The sequence below is a fragment of the Lissotriton vulgaris genome, chromosome 12 (genome assembly GCF_964263255.1).
Source record: "Lissotriton vulgaris chromosome 12, aLisVul1.2, whole genome shotgun sequence".
In the NCBI taxonomy this organism is placed as follows: domain Eukaryota; kingdom Metazoa; phylum Chordata; class Amphibia; order Caudata; family Salamandridae; genus Lissotriton; species Lissotriton vulgaris.
Window position 1 is genome coordinate 292,834,704 of NC_141700.1, and position 27,598 is coordinate 292,862,301.

At 42.9% G+C, this 27,598-nt stretch overlaps 1 protein-coding gene across 1 annotated transcript in view; it reads right to left on the reverse strand.

The window, feature by feature from the left end:
* Window positions 1-668: 668 nt before the first annotated feature.
* Window positions 669-27,598, reverse strand: part of GAN (gigaxonin) — a 307,857-nt gene continuing 280,927 nt past the window's right edge. Inside the window, exons 11-12 of the mRNA XM_086945082.1 lie at window positions 3,327-4,832; window positions 669-2,829 (exon numbers count right to left, since the gene is read on the reverse strand). Coding sequence (XP_086801208.1) covers window positions 4,651-4,832 — 182 coding nt within the window. The 3' untranslated portion in view covers window positions 669-2,829; window positions 3,327-4,650. The remainder of the gene's footprint in view (window positions 2,830-3,326; window positions 4,833-27,598) is intronic.

A 27,598-nucleotide genomic window follows, 5' to 3' on the forward strand; every position in this document is an offset into this window, starting at 1 on the left:
TCGTCTATTAACACATACACTTTGTTGGTATTACCTCGCACACAATACATTTTAAAATATTAAGGATCTAAACATTTACAGCCTTCTTAAACAGAAAGTCAAAGTCTGTGCCTGGAGTCCAGGCTCTGGAAAAGCCAGTGCAAAACCAAAATAAAGATTTTAGAAGTTTGCATTGCCACAACAGGCAGAGACAGAACTACTATGATAAGAACTTTGAACACGTGGCTACTACTGTTCCAGATGTAGTTATACTCTTATACAACAAGACATGGATTTGGACACTCGGCACACATGGACAAGCCCCTCTTGCTTTTAGCCATGCCATCGCACACCGACTGGAGTGAGAACAGAAATGCATCCAAACACATTCTTTTCTCAGTCAGTCATGATGATGCTATCACTAAAAGGCCCATAGCTTCTCAGAACGAGTGTAGAATGGAGTAAAAGACGTATTAACATCTTTAAAGTGGTTTACATCATGATGACAAAGCAACACACATTGTGCTGCTCTTCTGCTTATGTCCACAAACAGTGCAGTTACTGACACTACTAAAACTCAGTTCCCACAGGCACTTTATAGTTAAAGCGATTGACACAACGTCTGTATCAACATGGAAAGTGCTGAATTAGTTCAAAACAGTGTAAGATTTCTTAGAAATCTTTAACGGTTTCTTTTTTTTTTACCACTGAGTGGTACTTCCATTTAAGACTGCATTTCTGCATCAGGGTAAAAAAAATAGAGAAATTAAATCGGCGCTGAGGTGCAACTTAGCTTATGATATGATGCACTTCACTCTCTTCACTGCAAAATGTAATTGACATCTCCACCAAATCAATGGCTAACCATTGGCTGTGTGTATGCACATTTCCAGTGAGGAAAATCCCCTTCTTAGCTAAAACGCTTGCAAACAAAATCTAACAACAATACCGACTGGCAAGGCTATGCATCTTTAAATGAGATTTTTCCTCAGCCACAGGCGTCCATCAGAGACATTGAACACTCACTATCCGGTTTAATGCAGAGATTGCGGTGGGGGTGATGCTGAAAAGTGCAAATACAGGATACCAGGAACTTCATATAGAGGCCAATACTTCAAATGGAACACATAACGCAATGTGAGCCTTCGACACAATGGCATTATTGATTAAACTGTCAGTAAACAATTACATGGTGGTCAATCCTCGGCACAAATTACATCACTAGACATTTTCTTGTCCAAGAAAAGACCTTGGAAGAAGCGGTGAGTGCCCTCTCAAGCACTAACATCAACCCTCAATAGCAGACTTACAGAAATAGTGAATCCAGACATCTGAATACATGGGAATGATAGTTTGGCAAATCAACGCAGTATCAACTACTTTTGTTGTGTGCCTGTTCACAAATCCTTCCATTGCACAGTAACTGTTCGAATAGATGGTTCCAGCTTTGCTGCACGGTGCACACAGGGGGCAATCATTTGGCTTCTAAGTTAGGGACACTCATCACATGGACATATTTTTTTGATGCAAAATGGCAGATCCATTTTAATGATACAAACTGGGAGCACAGAAAATGGGCACATCACCATAAAATTAGATGGTAGTCTAATCCAAACCATCAAATACCATGAGGATGCAAGTATTTGAAAGATTTTATACAATGAAATACGATGGATTAGGCTAGCTTTGACCCAAATTTAATTTTGGTAGCTCAATTCCTCATCAGCCTTCCTACAGAGGTAGCTCAACTAGATAATGCCTACGTAATTTAGTAGATCAACCGAAGGCCTACTATGAAAGCTAATCTTTCTGGCCTTTCTTGCACTTCAAAAACTGCCACAGGTCTAGGCATGCAGTGAAATAACAAAATCGGGAAGCCCAAAAACTGGTTCTGCTAAACTGCAATTCAAGTGATGAAGCCCAGCAGGTGACACGTTGGCAAAAAAGCTGAGCTAGGGGGACAGAAAATGGCTCTATTAATTCTAAAAATGTGTGAGCAGAGATTGAATAACTGCCAGAATCTGCAGCAGCCAAGTCTCAGCTCATGGTGACACTAATGTGCAGTAACACAAACTTAATGTACGTGGTGAACACACATCTACACGTGGGTTACTGCAAGTGCATCTCTTCAATGTAGAGTTAGGTTCAACGCCCTTTTAAGGGTAGGAGAAAAAGAATGGTTGAAGATAATGTACAGCGATGGGAAGCAATGTAGTGTTATCATCATCATCTACGCCCTCCTAAGATTTAACATGCTAGGCAAGAACATACCACATACTTGCAGTCAATGGTAGGTCATACATTGCTTTAAAGGTGGTTCACAGGATGAATAATTGGTGTGCCTGCACCGTGAACTGTTTGCCACCCGAAGGTCAATATACTGAAACCCTTCCAATAACATGTCACTTATTGATAGTTGCTATCATCCTTGATTTAAGTTCGTACTTATTAAACAGACCTCTTTTTGTAATACAATCTAGAAAACACTTTTTTATTCTAATCACCATAACTTATTTCTAAATGTTCTAAAGTTACAAAAAGATTCACAATATTTTTATATTGATATCCCTAATCGTATTTTTAAACTTATCTCTATTTTTAATAGGCAATGACAAATAAATGGTCATCATGGGAGCATGTCGTGCAAACGTCATTTCAGCACACTCTGAAGGATTCGTTTTTTGATCTAGCAGCTCTACTGATGCGAAACACTAAAGTGCTTACCCTAAGTTTCTTTAAAAAAACATAACAGGTAAAAGGCAAAGTTATGATACACTATTGTCCCCACTGTGAAGGCTATGGCCCCTTTGTGCAAAATTAATCAAAAGACAAACAATCTTTGGCGAAATACTTAACGGGTTTGCAAAAACAACAGGTGATGGACCGAATGAGGATCAATGTCACACATTCAACCCAGTCAAAAGATCTGGGTCCTAATCCATCGTTTTTTTGCACTCCACACCACCCTGGGTTAGACAATGGCGATATGCAAATCAGCTCTGACCCTGTGCCCCATGGGAACAGTCCAGTCCGAACTACAAAAGCCATGTCCTTCCCAGAACGGAATCAAGCATCCGAGGACCGGATTCGAGGTAACACCTCTCATCAGCCCGGCTAGCTTGACTCCAGTGGTGTGGAGTGCCTGGGACCCACGTCTGGGCATCCCCAGTACACTTATAGCGAGTTTGCAAAAACAACAGGTGATGGACCGAATGAGGATCAATGTCACACATTCAACCCAGTCAAAAGATCTGGGTCCTAATCCATCGTTTTTTTGCACTCCACACCACCCTGGGTTAGACAATGGCGATATGCAAATCAGCTCTGACCCTGTGCCCCATGGGAACTTAACGGAACCAGCATTCTTCCACCTTAAAACCTGACACCCACTGTATGAAAAATGTCAACACAAAATCTGGTGTCTGATTGGTCAGGTCAGATGGCTGCATTGTAGCCATTTAGATTCAGAGAGACATTCAGAATCTAAGAGAAGCATACAACTTCCTGTAAGTTTGAACCAGACCTGCAAGATTTTAAGATGAAAAGGAGTATTTCCAGGTTTCGAATACTATTGGCATGGTTGGCAGGAACCGCTCGAAATACTTTGGTCAGGACAAATAAGACACTTGAGTAACACAAATAATTACCTTTCTAGACAATTGCCCCGAAATCTTAGGTCGTTTTAGACTCACAAGATTCTTGCGAGTTTGAATCGAACTAGTTTCTGTAATTTTGGACTTCTGTTCCTTATATTTCCTTCAAAAATACAGAAAGGTAATGTCTACCTTACTCTTTCAAATGCAGAGATCTGTACAAATAGCTTTCATTTAAAATTAGCCAACCATGAGCATCACAGTGTTTCGTTGCATAGGTTAACACACACAGACTGATAAGGTAAACAGTGCATACATTCGTAAAACAATTAATTTGTCCAACCAGATTGGCGGCTAGATTGGCACCAAATACCCTTGCCCGTATCCTGCTGAGCCACAGTACTGCTGGGTTTTGTCAGCATCCCTTCTTTGTACAGTGGGAAAGGGGGGAACCGATATGCAATGCTCTGTAACTGCTTTGTAGAAAGTGAGGTTTTGGGCCCCATCAGCCTGTGTGCCTGACCCATGCTTTTGACTATTAATCTGATTATTTCTCAATTAAAAATATGTGTACGCAGTCCCAATTTGATACAAATGGTAAGGTGTGAGCATAGACCCAAATATGTATTGATCCAACTCTCTTAACAGCAGAACAAAAGTGTCCTCTAGTAACCTAGAGACAGTAAATGCATACAGCATTTTTTATGCATTAAAGCTATCTACATTAGTATATAAAGTCCCTTGTGGGAAATTGCACTCTTGTGTTATACATCTGTCTAAATACTTATCATTATAGGTTTGCAGACTCTCACCAATCCCTGAACTACCCATCAGTACATTTGTAGACAACTGTGGCAGAGGGACATTTCACTCTAGCTAGCTCCCGAGCCAGACCCACCACCCACAGAAACAGCTCACGGTTTTCAGCCTTGAATGAAATGAGCTTTCGCATACCCAAGCACAGTCCATAGGATACATATCAGATGCAGTGTCTCTGCTTCCCCCACGGAAAGACATGTTGGGATCTGAAGTTTCTGGCTTGTACTGTCTGTCACCATGTTTCCTCGGTTGGGGGTCCTCATGGAGATGGGACACGGATACGGAACAGCCCTTGTTTAAGCTGCAAACGGAAAAGTTTGCAGTTTGCAATACGTAAGGCGGCGCAGCCTGTGCGGCGCAGATCTGACGGTAACAAAGGTTTGGTGTGGTTCCAAGATCCCGTGCTCCTTTTAAACTCTCGGATGTAGTCGTAATTCGTACCTAGAAATCAAAGGAAGCCAATTAACCATGGATGCCATTAAAACACTGGAAACATTTTGACTGTAATCTCTTCATTTCCAGTATTTCACTGTGAGAACTTTATAACAGCTTTTTTTTTTTTTTTAACTACTGTACGTATTCATTTGGATCTTGCTTACAGAGGAGAAACCCATGAACTTCTCCTACTTCAGGAAACGTGAGGGTGGAAATACAAATTAACAACTGGGCAAAGCAGTAAAAGTGTCAGCTAATCGGGTTAATACACATTTTTTCCAACATGCTCCAATAAATATAAATATTTACAACAAGGGGTGGTGAGGGACAGAGTCTCTGAATGAAGCAGAAAACTCTCACCCAGTCAAGAGATCAGGGCTAGATCCAACACCGTTTTTTAGCTCACTGCACCATCCCAGTTTCAGAACCTGGCTGTATGCAAATTAGTCTGTTCCTGTCCCAGTGCATGATGGGAACAGGGCAAACCAAACTACAAAAGCCAATTCTTACACTGGGAAGGAAACAAGCTCCCGGGGACCGGTTTCTGGCATTACAGCCGGCTTCGGCCCAGTTTGCTTGAATCCTGATGGTGCAATGAGCAAGGGACTCATGTCTGAGTATGCCCTTCCACGCTTAGGGTGGACAAAAATATTTACAACAAGGGGTGGTGAGGGAAAGAGTCTCTGAATGAAGCAGAAAACTCTCACCCAGTCAAGAGATCAGGGCTAGATCCAACACCGTTTTTTTAGCTCACTGCACCATCCCAGTTTCAGAACCTGGCTGTATGCAAATTAGTCTGTGCCTGTCCCAGTGCATGATGGGAACAGGGCAAACCAAACTACAAAAGCCAATTCTTACACTGGGAAGGAAACAAGCTCCCGGGGACCGGTTTCTGGCATTACAGCCGTCTTCGGCCCGGTTTGCTTGAATCCTGATGGTGCAATGAGCAAGGGACTCATGTCTGAGTATGCCCTTCCACGCTTAGGGTGGACAAAAATATTTACAACAAAGGGTGGTGAGGGACAGAGTCTCTGAATGAAGCAGAAAACTCTCACCCAGTCAAGAGATCAGGGCTAGATCCAACACCGTTTTTTAGCTCACTGCACCATCCCAGTTTCAGAACCTGGCTGTATGCAAATTAGTCTGTACCTGTCCCAGTGCATGATGGGAACAGGGCAAACCAAACTACAAAAGCCAATTCTTACACTGGGAAGGAAACAAGCTCCCGGGGACCGGTTTCTGGCATTACAGCCGTCTTCGGCCCGGTTTGCTTGAATCCTGATGGTGCAATGAGCAAGGGACTCATGTCTGAGTATGCCCTTCCACGCTTAGGGTGGACAAAAATATTTACAACAAGGGGTGGTGAGGGACAGAGTCTCTGAATGAAGCAGAAAACTCTCACCCAGTCAAGAGATCAGGGCTAGATCCAACACCGTTTTTTAGCTCACTGCACCATCCCAGTTTCAGAACCTGGCTGTATGCAAATTAGTCCCAGTATAAGAATTGGCTTGGTAGTTTGGTCTGCCCTGTTCCCATGATGCACTGGGCCAGGGTCAGACTAATTTGCATATAGCCAAGTTCTGAGCTGGGATGGTGCAGTGAGCTAAAAAACGGTGATGGATCAAGCCCTGATCTTTGGACTGGGTAAGAGTGGTCTGCTTAATTCAGACACTCTGTTCATCACCACCCCCTTTTCTGAACCAATAAATATAAAACCATGAGCTCTCACAATAATTATCAGCCATATCAACAGAAAGAGGAAAATTCACCAATGATAACCTAGCCACCACTGTTTATTTCTAAAGAAAAAGTTGCATACCTTTGAGAAAAGCTTTTTCTGGTGTATATTCCATCTAACAGCAGTATCCTCACCATTAGAATATTCTCAGCAGTACTCTCATGCGCCACTATATGACATCATGCAGCTCTGTGTTGGCTTTGTTCCGCCCTGGCAATGACAAAGCGGAGCCGCATGTAATCTTCACCCCTCCATGCACACAAAGGTTTCTTGCTTGACTCTTTTGAGCCATTGGCTGTGGAGTAAAACACTACTGGAGGTAACAGTGCGCTGATTTGAAATTTGCGACCTTTGTAGATGTTCAAAAGATGCGACTCCACAGAACGGGGAGGTGGGAGGGCAGGGAGGAATCTGCAGGTAGAGTATCCGCCAGAAAGCGAGTTAACAAAAGGCAAGTAACTGTTTTTTTCTGGTATATACTTCTAACTGCGGATTCCTCACCTTTAGGATAGGTCCCATAGCAGTACCACCAAAGAGGATGGTCTGTGGAGTGGGTTCAGGCCAAAACGTCCTACAGGACCAAACGGGTGAAATGCACCTACCATGGGACCAGACTGTCAAGACAGTAGTACTTCGTGAATCGGTCAAGTAAAGCCCAGGCCGTGGCCTGGCAGATGCCCAGAACAGGCACTACGCGTGCCACGCAGTGGTGGCAGTTTTGACTTGGTAGAATGATCCCCAAGTCTTTCCAGAGGCTCCTTTTTGGTCAATGCAGAGCAGATCTTAACACAGAGGACCATTCACCTTTCAGTGTAACTTTCTGCATGGCTTACCTTTCTTAGCACCAGTGAATCCCATAAAAATCAGATTGTCCACTGAATAGTCTTTTGTGCGACCAATGTAAAAGCTCAAGGCACTTTAGTGACCCTGTCAATGGACACTCTCCGCCTCTTTCAAAGGGTGAGGCGGGACAAAGAACATTAGGACTGTGATTGTTTGTCCAACATGAAAAGGCTTCAGTAAATGTAAATTGTAAATGTAAATTGATACTTGTATAGCGCACTACTCACCCGCAAGGGTCTCAAGGCACTTGTATGAATACCGCTGTGGAACCCATCCTGGCTTTCCCTGTGAGGCGTCCACTCCTGGGCACCCACAAGGTGGAGGCCAGGCATCCTTAGCGTTGTGGGGGCCGTTGTGGAGATTAAGCAAGCTATTGCCCAGAGTTGCAGAGTGGGACTCCATGATTGGAATAGGCACCGAGGCGAGAATTATCAGGTCCAAGGAATTTTTGAGCCCAGGACCCGCCGAGGCGAGGAATTGAACCCTGGTCCCGGGCTAGACCTCTGCATCAGGGTCTGCCGCTCTAACCATTGAGCCACACTTCTCCACACAGTACTTCAGATAAGACGGCCACCATTGATCCCCAACACCAGTTTGTGACAGAAACAGGTGAGAGCGCCCCAAGATCACTCATGTTATGAGCTAAAGTAATCACAATCAGGAAGAGAGTCAGCAGACGCAACAACCAGCTGCGCATTGGCTAAAAGGGGGTACACTTCAGGAATGTTAGGACCAAATTAGTATCCCACTGTGGCATCATGAAGGGTTTGGGAGGGAATATGTGAGACACATATTTAACAAACTCTATCACAAAAGGAGATTTAAACAAGGAAGGCTGGTCTGGTAAATGCAAAGAGGCCAAAAGGGCCCACAAGTACAATTTCATGGTGCCCACTTCAAGACCGTGCTGGGTATAAGCGAGTAACAGTTGCCTTGGGTCTAGTAGCGCGTTGGCTTTCGTACAGACTGTGACCTGCACAGGCACTAATGTGATTTATGTACAACAGTAAATAAATTCCAGCAGAATAGCTTGTTACCTTGTACTGTTATTTCCATGACCACTGCTAACAGGACAAAATGAAAACTATTGTAACAATATACTCCTAAATTCTGTACACTCTATACCATTTATGGGTAAGGACCCATCATATGGGTGATTGGTGAATGTGTAGTCGTGTAAGAAAGTGCATACAGTACTCAGACGCATAGGGATCCTTGAGTGTTGAGGGATGCTAGTTCAGATTAACATGACCTATTTTTATTTTGCATTGTATTTGAAAGTGAGTGTCTTTCTAGGCATACATTCATAGTAGGAGTGAGGCTAGTGGGAAACCGGCTCTTTTAAGAGGTATACAAAAGGTATTTTATTTTTATAAACGTAGTTAATAATATTAGGTAGGTGTACCATGTATCAGTGATTCCATAGTTACGGTGATGGGTGACAAATTGTAGTGGTAAGGACTGTGCAGGAATGTGCATTGGCATCCAAATTTAAGTGACATTTGAACATTTTTTTTGTTTGTTTTATAAATGGCCTGAATAATGCGCTCGTATGTGCGTGCTTCACATGGTTATTTTCTATTTAAAGCATACTAATTTCTGGTTTTGGTTAAGCACAAACCTTGCCATAAAATGGTTTGGAGAGTGAAAGGGGTGTAACTATGTTTTTATTACAAACAGAGTCAAAACTCCCAAAAAACAAACAAAACAAAAATCAAAAGGAATTATAATAGATTAAAATCAGGTGTACACGTAGTGTGGATCCACACAAATGTGACCCCAAAATACCAAGAGTTTTTCCAAAAGACCACCAGAACGACTAGAGTGAAGATGCAAAGCTGTCATATCTCTGTGAACTGGACCCAAAATGCAAGTAAAGCCTATATATATTATTAATCAAACATGTTACATGAGATTGCTTTCAGGAAGACGAGAAGGGTGCATGTGAATCTACAGCACTACTTGTTTAAAGGTATGTGTGGTAGGATTTAGTATTGTTATGTTATACTGTTGCATGCTCTTACTGTTCTGCATCTCTGCATTAGTCTGTCCCCATCAGTCTGCCTCGTGCTGTTATGTAGGTGTATGGGTTCTGTAGGTGTGATGATGGATGGGCAGGAATCTGTGTTGAAGCAGTTGGTGTCAGGCAGACAGAGTGGAGGATGCAGGATAGTACAAGGCTTCTGCATATGGAATAAACTCAATGATCAAAGTTATCAACAGTGTAGATCATTACAGTAAGGAATGTTTTCCATGTGTACCTGTACTTTGCATGCTCTGCAGAGACTGAAAAGCAATGCTTTGGGAGTAGTAACGAAAGACACATGAAATGTTGTTTTTAAGAAGACTGTTTGACCTACTTGCACCTCCTGAAAAGCATGCATGACCACAAAATAATATTTTGTAAATGTGTACATGGTAGGCTGTTGCAGCGTTGCATATATCCAGTAAAGCGGTGCTGCAAACCATGGTGGCTCCTTTTTAGGTCTCGGCCTGCGTAGGCTGCGCTTGCGCAGTCTCGCTGGCGAGTTCTTATGTTTTCCAGAGTGGGGCTTGAACCCGCCCCTCTTCTCCATTGGCTGGCCTCCTAAATACTGGCCAACCATTGAAGAAGAGGCTTGGCCTTTAATTTAAGCCCCGTCGTTTTCAGATTTTGGGGCGTGTTTTTAGGTTCTTTCTCTCCTCTACCCATTGGCTGGAATTTTACATTCCAGCCAATGGGAAGAGGAGAGAAAGAAAAACACGCCCCCAGTCGGAAAATGACGGAGTTTCTCCGAGCCATTTCTGCATGACCTCGGAGGAAGATGGTGGTGTTCATGAGCCGCGGGAGTTCAGATTTCACTGAACCTGGTTACAGCCCGCCTCTGCCCTCATGTTTACATTTTCCCTGGCTTGCTTGGGTTTGGCAGATTTAAAAGTCCCACCAGAGCTCGGCATGGCAAAGCACGTGCAGCAGCAGCTTCCCTCCGAGGGCGGCGGGGAGCGCACCAATTACTCAGTCTCCTCCCTCCCCCTTGGACCCTCGTGCCGGGCACGTCCATGCACATCTGCTTAATGTTCAGTGTTTCCTGCAGCTGAGGAGGTCGCCGCGCTGTGCCTTCGCTTCTCTGGGAAGGTAGGTGGCTTCCATGGTGGATTGAGACAGGGGGATCTGAACACGCCGGGGTAACGTGGACGCAATGCAGTCACAAGGCGCATGTTCACGGGAACTAGAAAAACAAGTGCATCTTATTCTTGACACCAAGTTGCACAAATGTTTGAAGCTCCATTGCTTGCACGTGTGCAAATTAAATAGGCAGCCTTTGATTTCCTAACAATGCGCTTTCCCGGACTTGGTGCTTGTAGCTGAGACTATGGCTGCGAGCGCAGGGGATAACACGTGCGAGGAGTGGGGGGCGGAGGGGAGAAATGTCACAGACTCGCAGAGGAAGGAATGCAGCCCGGTGCTTATCCGGAGCTGCCCGAGAGGAGCGTTTATTTGTAAAATAGGAAGGTAATCCGCCGCCTGAGCCAGTGCCATGCTGCCCACGGTACGTTTTTTGGCTTGATTTGAACTTTCTTTCGCCTGGTAGTTGTGCGGACCGGCCTTGGTTCCCTGGCTTGTTTACCTAGCTGGTTTTGGTTTGCCTCCGTGTTTTCACAAGTGGTGAAAGGTCTGGAAAAGGGATAGCTGTGCGGCTGAAAGAAAAATGCCTTTTTCCCCTCTTGGGCTCTGTACTCAGGTATTTGAATTTCAAGGCAGGAAATTCTGTGGGAGTTAGGGGATTGGAATGCGCACATTCTGCAGCAACATCTCTTCGGGGTAGATTATCCTTTGCCTGGTGTTGTTATTTGGATGTAAATGAATCCAGGTCACCTTACCTCTGAAGTGATATAGCTGAAGGGAGTTTTTGACATGAACCTGTCCCGTTGCTTCTAGACTCGCTATCCTTCAATACCTCTTTAAATTATGGTTTCCCTGTACATATACAGAGTTGCGTATACATGAATCTGCTCTTCTCAGCAGCATCCTTCTGCAGGAGTCCCAGGCTTTATACTTTATTTTCAGCATTTAATGCAGCGTTTAATCCCCGTTAACGCTCCTGAGGTGTATTATTTGTTTGTTAATGATGTCTATGATCTTAAAGAAGTTCAAATAACATGTTGTGCAAAAGCCATAAGTATGAACAGATATAACACAAGTCTCGCTCACTGGGGCCAGTTTCCTACCTTACAATAGTTGTATCGCTTTTCTGCCGCCGCCATGGCCCTGTGGACTTAAAAGGAGTTTTGTAGTGTTCTGTTAAAATTTGACGTTTGGACTAACAGTCTGTAACCTCCCTCCTGTGTACCTCTGAGCCTTGAGATCACATTACAGTTCCTGGAGCATGCTTCTTTCAAAAGTCAGCCTGTGGAAGTGATGATGAGGACATTGAAATGTCCCAACTTGAAATGTCCTCTGAAGTACATTCTACCTTATGAGTATTATTTAGATTCATAGCTGGATTCAATCAATTTGAAGTCCTTTTTCTATTAAAAACGAGGACTGGATACTTTATAGTGTCTCACTGTACTAATGCACCTATTCTCAGGATCTAGGTTCCAATTTGTGGTCACAGATTCAGGTCTTAGTTGGTCTGCTCATCCTGTCATCTTTCCAATGTTGATAATCTGAGTATGAAAGTGGGGGAGGGACTTGGAGAGGCAAAGCCTCGAGAGGGTCATGATGTCCCTCCCTTCCCTGAACGGTGGTAGTGAATAACACTCTATACCTAGTGCCACTGCAAATATAGTTTTTGCCATGACATTTTTAGGTCTCGGCTAGCGTCGGCTGGCTGGGTGTGTGTTTGGCTCTGTGTGTGTGGCTCTGTGTGTGTGTTTGTGTGCGTGTGTGGCTCTGTGCGTGTGTGTGTGGCTCTGTGTGTTGCTATGTGTGTGTAGCTCTGAGTGTGTGTGTGTAGCTCTGAGTGTGTGTGTGTGGCTCTATGTGTGTGGGGGGCTCTGTCTGTGTGTGTGGCTGTCTGTGTGTGTGAGTGTGGCTCTGTCTGTGAGTGTGGCTCTGTCTGTGAGTGTGGCTCTGTCTGTGTGTGTGGCTCTGTGTGTGTGTGTGGCTGTGTGTGGCTCTGTGTGTGTGGCTGTGTGTGTGTGTGTGTGTGGCTCGGTGTGTGGCTCGGTGTGTGGCTCTGTGTGTAGCTCTGAGTGTGAGTGTGTGTGTAGCTCCGTGTGTGTGTGTGTGTGGCTCTATGTGTGTGTGGGGCTCTGTCTGTGTGTGTGGCTGTGTGTGTGTGTGTGTGGCTGTGTGTGTGTGGCTGTGTGTGGCTCTGTGTGTGAGGCTGTGGCTCTGTGTGTGTGGCTCTGTGTGTGTGGGTGGGTGGGTGTGTGTGGCTTTGTGTGTGTGTGTGGGTGCAAATGCAATAGGTCTCGCATTTGCGAGAGACTAAGCTATTGGCATTGTAAATGACAATGCCATTTATTTATATGTTTTAAAAACAAAAATAATGTCATGAGCAATGCTAATAGCTCTAACTTTAACAAAGACGAGACCATTGCATTGTAAATGCTTGTTCTGAGTGTGGAATGTGCTCTATGCACAGAGGGCAATGCACATGTAGCTTTTACATAGCATATTTGATAACTACCCAAATGGTAATGCCATACTTTAAAACTTGGTTGCCCAGGTGAGGCTATGCAAAAACAAGTGTTTGTTTTTCCTGTTAGTGTTTTCTTTGTGTCGTAATTCTTTATTGAGATTAAAGGTATATACATTCATATAATACTTCATAGAAGTCCCATACAAGTCTAGTGATTTAACATATATAGTATAATATAAAGAATATAAAGAAGAAAAAACTTGCACATAAGAAAGGAAAGGGGAGGAAATAGGAGAAACGAAATAAAAGACAGTGTTAAGAAGAGAAAAGGAGAATAGTGGACATGGTATGTTAGGAAGTCTAACTCTGGCTAGATATAATCATGGGAAAAAGTTAGACAACGTAAATAGTGGATGGTAAATATAAATTAGAAATAGTAAAATATATTGTGTATATAATATGATGATATATATATATATATATATATATATATATATATATATATATGTACCAATAACTCGCCGCACTCGCCTTGATGTTGGTTGCAGTTTCTTTATTTTCAAAACGTGACAAACACCTACGCGTTTCGAACCGTAGTTCGTGTTCACGGTAGCTTGTGTGTGGTCCCTTCATTATTTCTATACATTTGGGCCTTTGAGCACGCCCCTGTTATTTGAGGCATGCTGGGACATGTAGTTATCACTAATGTTATTGCCATCGCATTTATATAGATGTCGTGGGTTTATGCAGCATCAGGGCGATGTTTGGCGTTACTGCATATGAAAAAGCGTGTCCCCAGTTAACTAGGACAATAGCGCTTTGTGACGCACGTGAGCACACGTACGTGTGTAATCGACTCTCTGTTTACCTGGGAGTTGATTATAATGCGTAACTGGTGTGGAGAGTACTCCATTTGACAATAAAGGGCTGAGTGCCCTACGTCCCCAATGCTTTCAGCTACTCACGACATTTTTATGTTAGCTTAGATTAACTGGCAACATTAACTTGTCAAGGTGAAAGTAATAATATACAACTCAGTTATAGTGACAGTGATAAGCAATAAGGGTCTCATTTTATACATTGTAGGAGTAATTCATAATAGTCTTGCGTTGTCAAAAGAGGGATCTAGGATGCTGATGTTATGCTGGGTGCAGATTCAGTTTGTGCAATGCTCCTTATAGGTGTACATAAAGTTCCTCATCGCCATTGAGGCCAGCGGGCTGTTTGGTTTTAAACCTCATGATTAGTTTTGATTCAAGCCTTCTCAGTCTTTGAATACGGTTGCCACTTCTTTCATGTTGGGATATCATTGCGAGTCCAAAATATCTCACATCCTGCCACGTTTTGTTCTCATGATTGGCAAGATGTTTCGCAATGGCATAAGAGTTGTCATGATTCTGGATGGCTCGAATATGTTGGAGTATACGTGTTTTTATAGAACACGTTGTGCTGCCGATGTAGGATTTGCCACAGTAACATTGGATCATGTACACCACAAAGGACGAATCACAGTTGATATTACTTTTGATTGTGAAGTTTTTTCCAGCCGCATCTTTGAGACTTTTCATATTGCGTCCTATTTTGCACGCTTTGCAGATAGCGCATTTGTTAAATCCTTGTTTTCTAATGTCAAGCCAGGATGCTGTTTTCTTGATTTCAAAATGACTCTGAGTTAGCTCATCCGCTAAGTTGCGTGCCCTTCTGTAGGAGACAAGGGGATGGTCTCCTATTGTTGTTCCAATGTCTGGGTCTTTGCGTAGTACATGCCAGTACTTCTTCATCGCTTTTTGAATTTTATAGCTTTCTTTACTGAAAGTCATTATCATCCTGGGTTGGTCTGGTGTTTTATTAGCTTCAACTTCTTGTGTGGCAGTAGAGTTTTGCTTGCTGATAAGGGTATCTGCTCTTGATTTACGTCTTGCCCTTGTTTCGCATGCATGCAGATCTGCTCGTTTGTATCCTCTCTGTTTGAAACGTTCTTTTGTTTCTTTGAACTTCAATTCCATCTCTTTGTCCTCAGAGCAGTTTCTTCTCATCCGTAGGAGCTCACCATACGGAATGCTTTTTATCAATTTCTGTGGGTGGAAGCTCAACCCATGCAGAATACTGTTTGTCGCGGTTTCTTTTCTATGAACAGTTGTTTGGATTTTGCCATCTGCTATATACACTTTTGTGTCTAAAAATACGATTTCTTTGGGGCTGATAGTGTATGTGAACTTTAGTCCCACTGAGTTCTGGTTGAGGATATTGAAGAATGTAAGGAATTCATTTTCAGTACCTTTCCACAGGAGGAACAAATCGTCTATAAAGCGTAGCCAAAGGGCTACCTTAGCCATGTGATGGTCGTTTTCCTCTCCCCAAGCCACGCTCTTCTCCCACCAACCCATGGTGAGATTCGCGTAGCTTGGAGAAAAAGAAACTCCCATAGCTGTGCCACAGCATTGTTTGTAGATGGTTTTGTTGAAGAGAAAGATGTTGTTATGTAGACACAGCGTGATCATTTCCATGATCATTTTTGAATGTTGCCTCCGGGTTATAGGTTGTTGGTCCAAAAAATATTTTATTGCTGTTAAGCCGATGTCATGATTTATTGACGTGTACAATGACACCACATCGATGGTCACTAGCTGGTAGTCTGGTTGCCATTCAGTTTCCATTAAGGTGCGAAGAAAATCGCCCGTGTCTTTTATGTAGGAGCTAAGGATTGGTACCAATGGGGCTATAAAGTAATCCACATAGCTGGATACGTTCTCATACAAGCCCCCGCAGCTAGATATTATGGGCCTCCCTGGGGGCTTGTTAAGGGTCTTGTGTACTTTTGGCAAAAAGTAGATGGTTGGGAGGATTGGATTCTCAACCATTAGGAATTTTCTTTCTGTGTCTGTGATGAGACCATTTGAGTACCAGCCATTCAACTTCATTTGTAGTTCACATTTCATATCTTCGGTTGGATTTTTATTTAGTACTGTATAGTTATTGGTGTTTTTTAACTGTCGCATTGCTTCCTCTACATAAAGTTCTTTATCCATGATCACTATATTCCCGCCTTTGTCCGCAGGTTTTATTTCTATTTGGACGTTGTTTTTTAGGCTAGAGATTGCTTGGCGTTCGCCAATGGTTAGGTTTTCTTTTCTTTTTTTGCTGTAATTCTTGGGCATTTCTTCAATCTCATTTGTAACCAGTTCATAAAAAGTATCAATTTTATTGCCTGGATACAGGATCGGACAAAATTTCGATTTGGGTTTGAAATCCGTTGGTTGTCTTTTGTTGGATTGGATGTTCATTTCATCTAGTACTTGGGTGTCTGTGATTTCAATTTGTTCTATTTCATTAGCCAGTTCATAGGCCACTCTTAGCTGTGGAACTTCCGACGTTCGGTATTCTAGATTTGTCTCACTCGGAATGTTATCTTCCGGCAATTTGGTTTTGTTGAATGTTTTTTTGGCAAAGAATTTTTTCAATTTCAGCTTTCTTGTATATTTGTACAGGTCTATTTTAGTTTCCGTTGCGTCATGATGAGTTTCAGGACAAAAGGAAAGCCCCTTATTTAGTAATTTAGTTTCTGTTACTGTTGGATTGTATTTAGAAAGATTTATTACTAGGTTGGGGGTGTCTGTTGATTGTTGTTCTACTTCCTCTTGATCGTGCGGGCTCTGAGGTTGTATCTGCTTCCATCCGCGTTTGCCGCGTCTTGTTTTGCGCTTGCGTTTCCTGGAGCTTGTGTTCTTCTCCCTCTGGATCGATTTCGGTATTGTCCTCTGCCCCTGCTGCTGCTTTGTGGCGTTTGCTGCACATGGTAGAGCAGTTGAATTTCGTCTAAAAAAGACATTCTGCGTAGACCAGGGCGTCTTTGTTCGCCTTCGCTGAAATCAGATTCGGAACCGCTTGTTTGTTCGCCAGGTGTCAATGTTCCCGTTGCCCACTGTTGTTTATAAATGTCATATTTTCTTGCAAAGGTTAGAATGGTGCCATATTTGTAGTCATCTTGGTCTCTACAAAATTTGCGTTGTTTACGGTTTTGTACATCCTCTTCGTGGTTATCTAGGTTTTTTTCCATATCACTTCTAAGTTTTTTGATTGTGCCGGTGTCTTCATTTAAAGCTGTTATTTTAGACTCTATTTCCGCAATTTTCTTATGTAGTTCTTCGACTTCAATTCTCGCATATTTAATGATTATGAGCATCATGTTGTTGGAGCACCCCATGTTGTTATTGCCCCATTCTTCAAGCATTTCGGGCTTGGTGTCTGGGTGGTTTGGCAAGGTGAAGATGCGAAGACCTCTTGGTACCATCTTGAGTTCCACATATTTCTCTAATGTTAGAATTTCCCATTCTCTTGAGATTTCTTTCCTCATTAGTTTTTCAAGTTGGGTGAATAGCGTTTTACAGCTAGTTGGGATTGATTGTGGTGCTGTAACTGTTTCATCTTTATTTTCCCGGGCTGCATCTGTTTGGAAGATGCTCTCTGCCTTGGTCACTCTTTTGACTCTCCTTTCCTCCATGCTTGTGCTGGTTCTCACTGTCACACTGTGGTGAGTTGTATATGTTAATACAGGCGTTTTGGGCACCGTTTCACTGTCAGCTTAATGTTCGTTTTTTTGGAAGGTGGGTAAATTGTAGTATACCCCTTGTCACTTTCGAATGCTGCAATCAAGGGATAGAGTCGCTGTGCGCGTAAGTCTGTAAGTTTGATCTTGTTGATCTGTTTTTATCTTTGGCACATGACTCGTGTCGCTGCGTCTTCCTAACAATGAAGTATATCAATTGCGTGTCTCTTACCTGGGAGACTCCCGGATCGCGCTGGGTCCTCCGACTCGGCGCGTTCGGCGCTCAACCTGGTGTATGCACGCTGCTGTTGTTTGTTCTGCCGGTTTCAGTCACAGGGCAGAGCTTCTCCGCTCGATGTTTTTTTCTGCGGTGGGAAGGAAGACGGGCTCTCCGCTGTATGTGATTACCGCATACGAGTTGTCCTGTCGCAGCGGGAGCGCTTCTCAGCCGGTGCCAGCGACGGGACCAGGGCAGTGTCCCAATTTGCATAAAGTACCAATAACTCGCCGCACTCGCCTTGATGTTGGTTGCAGTTTCTTTATTTTCAAAACGTGACAAACACCTACGCGTTTCGAACCGTAGTTCGTGTTCACGGTAGCTTGTGTGTGTGGTCCCTTCATTATTTCTATACATTTGGGCCTTTGAGCACGCCCCTGTTATTTGAGGCATGCTGGGACATGTAGACGTGTGTAATCGACTCTCTGTTTACCTGGGAGTTTACCTGGGAGTTGATTATAATGCGTAACTGGTGTGGAGAGTACTCCATCCTAGATCCCTCTTTTGACAACGCAAGACTATTATGAATTACTCCTACAATGCATAAAATGAGACCCTTATTGCTTATCACTGTCACTATAACTGAGTTGTATATTATTACTTTCACCTTGACAAGTTAATGTTGCCAGTTAATCTAAGCTAACATAAAAATGTCGTGAGTAGCTGAAAGCATTGGGGACGTAGGGCACTCAGCCCTTTATTGTCAAATGGAGTACTCTCCACACCAGTTACGCATTATAATCAACTCCCAGGTAAACAGAGAGTCGATTACACACGTACGTGTGCTCACGTGCGTCACAAAGCGCTATTGTCCTAGTTAACTGGGGACACGCTTTTTCATATGCAGTAACGCCAAACATCGCCCTGATGCTGCATAAACCCACGACATCTATATAAATGCGATGGCAATAACATTAGTGATAACTACATGTCCCAGCATGCCTCAAATAACAGGGGCGTGCTCAAAGGCCCAAATGTATAGAAATAATGAAGGGACCACACACACAAGCTACCGTGAACACGAACTACGGTTCGAAACGCGTAGGTGTTTGTCACGTTTTGAAAATAAAGAAACTGCAACCAACATCAAGGCGAGTGCGGCGAGTTATTGGTACTTTATGCAAATTGGGACACTGCCCTGGTCCCGTCGCTGGCACCGGCTGAGAAGCGCTCCCGCTGCGACAGGACAACTCGTATGCGATATATATATATATATATATATATATATATACATACATACATATGAGTAATGGAAGTTCATAAAGAGAATAAAATAGCTAAATAATTAAGTTAAGTAGATAAATGAATAATGGGTAAATAAACAGATAAATACGTGAATAAATATTTGAGAGAGTAGATGAGTAATAAAGTGAATAAGGAAATGGAAGAATGGATAGATAAAGAAATAAGAAAGAAAGGAGAAAAAATAAAAAAATTAGAAAAAAAGAAAAAACAGAAGTGAGACCCAGAAAGAAAAGGAAGATGGAAATAGGACTTGAGAAGTAAAAAGGAAATAGGAAGGGAAGAAAAACAATAAGAGGGAATTATTTAAGGAACTCGGACAAAAGGAGTCCATACTTGTTGAAATATTTCTTCTTGGTCTTGTAATTTGTATATTATATGCTCATGTGATGCTGTCTGGATCATTGCAGCCATCCAGTCCTCCTTAGATGGAGGACTAGGTGATTGCCACAACCTTAAAATACAAATTTTGGCTGTGGAGAGTGCAGTACGTAAGAGTCTGCGTTTTCAACATAATACATCATCGATCTTTTAACATCAAGTGTTTATAATGCTCTTCCTGAGAATGACTGCAGGTCTGGAGTGAAAGAGGGTAAGTAAAGGGTTTGGTTTATAAGTAAAGGGGAGACGACTTTAGGCAACAAACAAGAGTAGGTTTTTAAGACAATCCTATCATTGTGCACTTCAAGAAAAGGTTTTTTAATTGTTTAGGCTTGCAATTCATTACCCTACGGGGTTGTGCTGATTCCTACAGGAAAGGCACTTTCCAAAAAATGAATTGTAGCAAACCCAAATGCACTAGCTCAAAGGGAGGTCTTATTAATTGGTTACCAACAATGTTAAGATTTCATGAAGAAATAGGAGGTACCCTAGAGGAAATGACTCTTAGGTTGTAGGAAATTGCCCTTTCTGTATGGTCACCACCATCCCTCCACCCTTTCTGCCCCAATGCTGATGGTTAGGACTCTCCCTAAAACCGATACAAGTAAATTGGTAGCCCTAACTGTCAAGGAATTTAACCCCCTCTTATAAGGCCCTGGTAAGTGGTACCATTGGTACCCAGGGCATTGGATTTATAGGGGTCACCAGGGCCTGAAGCACTGTTTGTGCCACCCTGAGTGACCCACATAAACAGATGAGAGGTCCTGCCATAGCAGACTGTATGAGCAGTGCAAACTGCTCGAACTCAACCTTGCCCATACTATGTGTGGCAAGGTCAAAGCGCTATTTTTAATATAGGTCAGTCATCCCTAAGGAAAGCCGCCTGAGCCCTGGAGGCATGGTACATTATATCAAAGGTTTGGACATATAAATGTCCCTATAGTAACCTATTTTCCATTAAAAGCTACTATAAGTGATCAGGGGGGCCATCAGATAACATGGACTGGCACCTGGGCACCCGAGGTCCAACTGAGATATGTCATGTTTGGTACCAAACAAATATGAAATCCAAATCAGGTTTGATGTGACAGGCACTCAGGTGGCTACCTTAGAGGTTGCCCTCTAGTTGCCCAGACTTTCCTGTACCTGGCGGATATCCTGCAGCTGCTGCTGCCAAAACAGAAAACGGACCCCTACCAGGAGATGTGAACACTCCCAGGAGTCAGAAACAAAGGCTAGTGGAGTGGCACATCAAGGCGATCAGCTTCAAAGCGTACACTGCCTCAGATATGCATCCAGGCTGCCTCGCAAAGGAGGAAACAGCAATCCCACTGCCCCTGGCACATTTCACCTCGACAGGCGGGAAAATGATGTGGTCAGGAGGTGTCCACCCCCAGAAGACTAGCCACACCCCTAGGATGGGACACCTGATCTGTAGAGCCAAGGAAGGATTCTACAATTTTCAAAAGTGGCAGAATACAGGGCACACACACACATTGATGATCACCTCAGAGGCGGATTAGCTCCTGGGGCTAGTAGAATATTGGCTACTTGCACCCAAACCCCTAAATCGAGGACTTAAGGGGCACCTCTGGCACAGAGCTTCAGTTCTGATTCAAATTGCAACAGAGGACAATTAAGAGACTACAGGACCTGTACAAAACAAAGGCTCGATACTCTGCACCTATGGCAACCATCCTGCAACTGCACAACTGTGACTCGTCCTGGACCTAAGACTGGCTACCCCAGACAGAGGGACCCCTTTGAGAGCCAAAGGCAACTCCAGACTCCCTTGGACTATTGGCACTAGTCCCCTGCAACCCGGAGGTAAAAGCACACTCTTGAACCAAAGAATCGCTGGCCATCAGGCAGTCTGTGGGATCGCCCAAAAGTAGCTGGCCCAGCGCATTGTGGGACACGTAGACCTGACATGCAGCAAGTTTCAGGTGGCTACAGTTTTCCATCACATCTCCGGAAGTCGAAACTGCTAAGGCTTGTTGGTGGCCAGTCAGGCTACCGCTCAGGGATGTGGAATTCCTATAGCCCTACGACCAGGACATATTGTTTGGAGTCAAGGGCAACAAGTTTTCTTGTGTATTTTGTCCTTGGGACAAGTAGGCCCAAACACCTGCAGCACAAACCCCTTGGCTGCCAGTTTCCAGTACCACATTATGGATCATGGAAGGACACTGCCTGCAGTTAAGGTAATATTTTTGTCCATATGTCAATACTGTTCAAACTTGTATTTATGCTTCATTAATTGAAAACCTTTATTATTCGGGTGAGCACTCCAAGTAAATGTTGTAAGCTCTGATTGCACTACAGACAGTGGCTCCAGTATGAAAATGTGTACACACGTTTTCAAAGTTTAGCAATATGAGGCAATGTATAATGCTCCTAGAATGCTCTCTGACTTGATGCAAATATTTGCAGAACCTTGAAAGAAGATTAATGATGATTTGCTTTAAAAAAAATGATCATAAAAAACATGAAAGCAGGAAAAAAACATTTTGCTAAACTAAAATCAAATTTCAGGTACCATTTCTTTGAAGCATCATTTAGTAACATGTGTTGATGCATGCAAGTATTTCCCCCAAAAAATAATAGAAAATCAGTGTAACCAGTTTCAATCAGATTATGGGAACACAATAAATAAGCATTGGCAAAGCCAGTAGGTCTGAAATTGATTGTCAGCTTTTTAGTTTTGTCAATGTGTGAATTTTTTTTGCATGGCTTTTGTAAAACCTTATTGGTGTGGGAGCTGCCAGGTCCTCACCATTGTAACAAACATTGGCAAACGCAAACATTGTTTTTGGTCTCAAAAAGCACACACTGCCACAAGTGTTCCTGGCACTGAACAAAACTCATTTGTGTGCCGATATACTCCTTGTGAAAGAGCAGAATGCTGTCATTCACAGTGAAGCCAGCTGATACAGACAGAGGTACAGAATTTTAATAAAAGCAAAAGGTCATGGTGAACGACAGATCAAATAAGGCGCCCAATTATTAAAGAAAGTCTCTTAAGTGCACTCATGGTATATGTCTTTGCAATAAGTGCAGCTATACGGCTTTCGTGAATTCCCAAGATTGTACAGAAGTAGGACAAGAAATAGTATTCCTAGAAAATATTCGTGAACTGCATTTTAGATTGACCAAATATGCATGTATAGGTTTGCTCACACGAAAAAACGGGTTGTTTGAAAGCTCACTTTCTCTCCAATCACTTTTTTCCCCCAACGCTGGAAGAAGGTTTACGTCTGCCACTGTTAAGAGTACATTTCCAAAATTTCCCAGTATGGGAAAAGATTAGAGAATTGTTGTTGAAAACCCTTAAAACATGCAAGTATCTGTTTTTAGCGTATATTTTATAGATTTTAGAAACTGGGTAGTATGTGATGCTGTATGTATATATAGGATTGGTGGGCTCCTGTTTCTTATCTTTTTAATGTACTGTATAAATTGTATACTTTTATGATGAAATTTTTTATCGAATAAAGTACTACTACTACTACTACTACTACATGCAAGTTAGTAGGTTTGCACAGACTCAAAAGGGCATTCTAATCCTGGAACTATTGCTTACCACTACATTCATCCCCAGTATGTAGATCTGCGGAAAGGGGGCAACATAAGGGGTTTGCAATGTACTCAAACACTACTATGGTATGAGCCCCGGCATAATCAGAGAGGCTATATCAGAGCTCTTACATAATGAAATTGATGCATGATTTGTCGCCGCACTACATAGCACCACAGGGACAAGTGGATTTTGTTACAGGACAAGTAGATTTATGAAGCAACCTGCCCCATTGACAAGTAGATATTTTTTTTAATTCCACACCTCTACCACTACTTTCACTCGACACTGCAACACGAAGAAACTCTGAAGCACCTTCAACTGACCACTTCAGTGGCCAGCTTATCGACTATATGTATCCGTTTCCTCAACAGCATCGTCAGAGGAAAAAACAGTTTACCCACAGATCTGGCTTAAGCTCCAGGGACAGCCAGAGCAACTCTGGACACGGGCCCCACACACCAGGTATAATTCAACTGATTGTCGTGGACTGGTCCTGGGACCCGCATCCCCTTATGCCACAATGGGTTCCACACAACTCTGCCTGCAAGCGACCAATTGTCGCTAATGTTTTTTGTCCATTGACCATAATATTAAAGTTTTGCAGTATTGATTTGCACTAATGTATTTTTCCTTCTAAAATCCATAACCCTGGTTACACTCATCTGATTGTCTTCATTTTGGTGTCTACATTTATATAAAATCTGTTTTATTTTTATACATTGGTGTCCATTTTCTTTCTTATCTTCTTATCTTATCTTATCTTATCTTATCTTAGGGGATTCTTGTATAGCGCACTGACACCGAAAGGTTTCCTGGCGCTGGCTGAGTGCCAATGAGATGAAGAGACGGGGGTCTAGCCAGTCTGTGTGAAGAGGTGAGTTTTCAGGAGTTTTCTGAAAGCCAGAAGGGAATTGGCAGATTTAAGAGGGAGAGGCAACTGGTTCCAGAAGGCGGGGGCAAGGTAGGCAAATCTGCGACCGCCATTTTTTTTTAGTTTGGTAGCAGGGACAGCTAGCAAAAGGCGATGGGAGGAACGAAGATTGCATACCGGACGGTAAGGAATGACCAGTGATTTGAGAAAGGCAGGGGAGGTCCCGAACACAGCTTTGAAGGTCAGGCAGCCGATCTTAAATGCAGTCCTCTGCTCCACCGGCAACCAGTGGAGTCTGTGAAGCAGTGGTCTCGCGGATTGCCACTTCGGGGTTTTATAGGCCAGCCTTGCTGCTTGATTCAGTACAATCTGGAGCCTATTAAGGAGGAATTTAGGTAGGCCGTAGTACAGGGAGTTTGAAAAATCCAGGCGGGAGAGCACCAGGGCAATCAGGACTTGTATCAGGGCCTCTGGTGTCAGGAGATGGGAAACTTTCCTGATTTTTCTGAGCTGGAACATACATGAGGACACAACCGCGCCAACCTGAGGCTTAAGAGAGAGCTCTGAGTCAATTATGACCCCGAGGCTCTTTGCTGACTTAGCCGGGACGGGCGGGGAGCCGAGCTCAGTTGGCCAGAACTGTGGGCCCCAGTGAGTGAGACTGTTTCCTCTTTCGAGTTGGGTCAATTGCTAATCGTCCCTTTTGGTACTCTGAAATTCTTAACACATGTTCCTCAAGTAAAGCCTGACTCCTGGGGTTAAGCTTCGAACCAGCTAAACACCCCTTTAGGTTTTGAAATGGACATATCTTGGTTATCATATTGAGAGTAGTACGGTGTGCCCGTAACTTTTCCCTCAAATATTCCTTGAGTGATCCTCTGCCTGCTGCCGCAGGATGAGCACAATCCCTCATCAGACTATTCATTTTCTCCACCAGAGCATTGCCCTGAAGGAATACAGTGCTGTACGTTGATGCTCGATCAACAACCTTTCATCTCGTCAGATGCAAACTGGACTTCATTGTCCGTGGTAATTACTTTTGGGCTTCATTTGGAAAGCACGTGCCGGAGCAAAGAATATTGGGGACTTTTATAGAGGGAAGAAATGGAGTGATGGCTGGAAACTGGATTACTTGAAATGCCATCTAATTAGCAAAGTTCATGAATCTGCTTTGGTGATACGGAGAAACAAAAGTGCTGCTTTCAGGTTTGGTTATGGAGTGCCGACAATGCTGACACAAACTGCCCACCGACAAAGGGAGCAGAATAGAATTGGTTGAACAGCAACAATTTCTCCCTGAGAGATTATCATCAACAACGTACTGCTGTCAGTCAAGATGAACACTTCAACGTTGTCTGTCCAAGACATCCATGACCACCTAGTTTTGTATGTGAAGATACCAGACAGCTGAAGGAGCAAGAACTATGAAGTTGAGTTCCTTGAGGCCATCAGCAGCGTGATACACTGTGAAGATATGGCAGAACTTCAATAGGACTGTCTCACACATTGATAATTGATGAGAGCACAGATATTTCTATTACAAAATTATTCGTCCGGTACTTCAAGTTCCGCCCTGCAACATGAACAGAGCACAAAATACAGGTTGAGGGAATAGTGACGCTAACTAGTTGTAATGCTGAGGCTATCACTACTAAGAATTCTACACTGCCAATTAACTGGACCTTATGAAAATGATCATGTTGACATGTCTGTGATGCTGGGCAAGAACAATGGTGTTGGTACTTGCCTTAAAGAATCCTTTCCACATTTAGCTGAGCAGCATTGTGTCACCCGCCAAGATGATTTGGGAGTTGATGCCTGGAAGAGGGTTCCCACGATCAACAAGATGGAGTCATTATTGAAGACTGTCTACACTGCGTTCTCCAGAAAGGAAGTCAAAGCTGGATAAAATTGCATAGGTCAATGAATGTGCAGAAACCGCCTTTCGGCCTTTGAATGAAGTGTGGTGGCTTTAAATGCCGTTTGCAGTTTGTGCACGGATTCATAATTACAAGGCTGTTCAAGTACTTTGAGCATGAGAAAGATGAGGAGAAAGATCCAGTAGCTAAATATTGTTACAAAACATTATCGGACTGAAACTACTATATTTCCCTTGCAGTACTTACATGAAATTCTGGGTGAATTTGCATCTTTAAAAAACGTTTTTGACCACTATTGAAATGGTAAATATCCTTTACACCGACTGCGTTACAACGCATGTCATTACCTGACATTTTTTACTCCGCAGAAACTTTTACAACGCAGGGCTTTACACCACAAGCCATGACAACACATTCCCCATTACATTTCCCCGGTGGAATTAGAATAGTAAATTGCGTTGTAATGGACAATGCATTGTAATGACATGCAGTGTAAAGCCCTGTGTTGTAAAAGTTGTTGCGGAGTAAAAAATACGGGGTAATGGCAAGCGTTGTAAATGCGTGGAGAGTAAAGTGTCATATTCGTTGAAGCTGTAGAGTATGCAAGAACAAAGAAGAGCTAAATCAGTTCAGTACTTGGGGACACTGTCTTTTGGAGCAGCATGGTAAGAGACTTGATGGTGTTGTACAGGGAAGAAAAAGAGTTTGACAGTGGGCCTATTATGCCTTTTGTTTCCCTTCTTTGTGAGCACATGCAAAAAAGATTCCCTGAAGATGAACTTAGAGAATGGGCAAGTTTTGAATCCAGGCAATAGCAATATATTCAATCACATTTTGATTTTGGAACTGATAATGTACAAAGACTTTTTGATAAGTATAAGAAGGTCTTGGTATTGGGTGATTGCAAAACAGCAGATGATGATGTTCGAAAACACAGAGAATATAAATATGTGGTGGCAGAACATGTCAAGGGTGGATTATTCACCACCATCCAAGGCATGGTGAGTTTCACTATATGTAAATCTGCTCAGTATAGTGTGCTATCTCAGCCTGTTGATGTCTACGCAGCGTTTATCTAGTGCAGACTATGAACGAGGATTCAACCTCATGAAAACTTTCGGGAGTAAATCAAGAAACAGACTAGAGGAGAAGCATTTGTATAACCTGATGAGGGCTGCCTCCTGAAATGGGAAAGTGAACCTCAATACAGTTTATCAGCACTGGAAAAATAGCAAGGACCGGCGTGAGAAGCAAACAGGTTAACCTTCTAGTGATGGCACTTGATTTGTCTGAATCTCCCTCTCCCACAGTCCATTTTTTCCTGGATGTCACACATTTCTCAAACTACCTATCAGCAGGGATATTCTGACATTACTCAGTAGGTTGCGCATCACACTGAAAATATTATGTAATTTTGCATAGGCTCCCAAGATTTCCCCACTCTATGAACAGTGCTCCAATATAGAATATTTAGTAAAACCATATAATGGTACAACCATTGGAATCCTGTGCTTTTTTAAATACGGAGCACACTTGCTTGTGTAACCAATTCATGTCATGGTGTGTGTATCTAAATTGCAAACCCGTCTGAAGACCCTCAAGTGGTTCTGTATGTGTGAGGAGTATTCTGACATAGCATTCAATATGAAGGTGCAAAGCTGTAGAGAGGAGCAACATTATGCAGTGCTCTATGTACACATCAGATTGCTTAAACATGTAAGACTGTGCAGCTTGAGTAATGCAACAGATTAAAGATAATGTCTTGAACAGATGCCTGCAGAGGTTGTGAATGTCTATTAATGCAGTAATGAATAAATCATTTCTATTTTGTAGTGCAAACACCT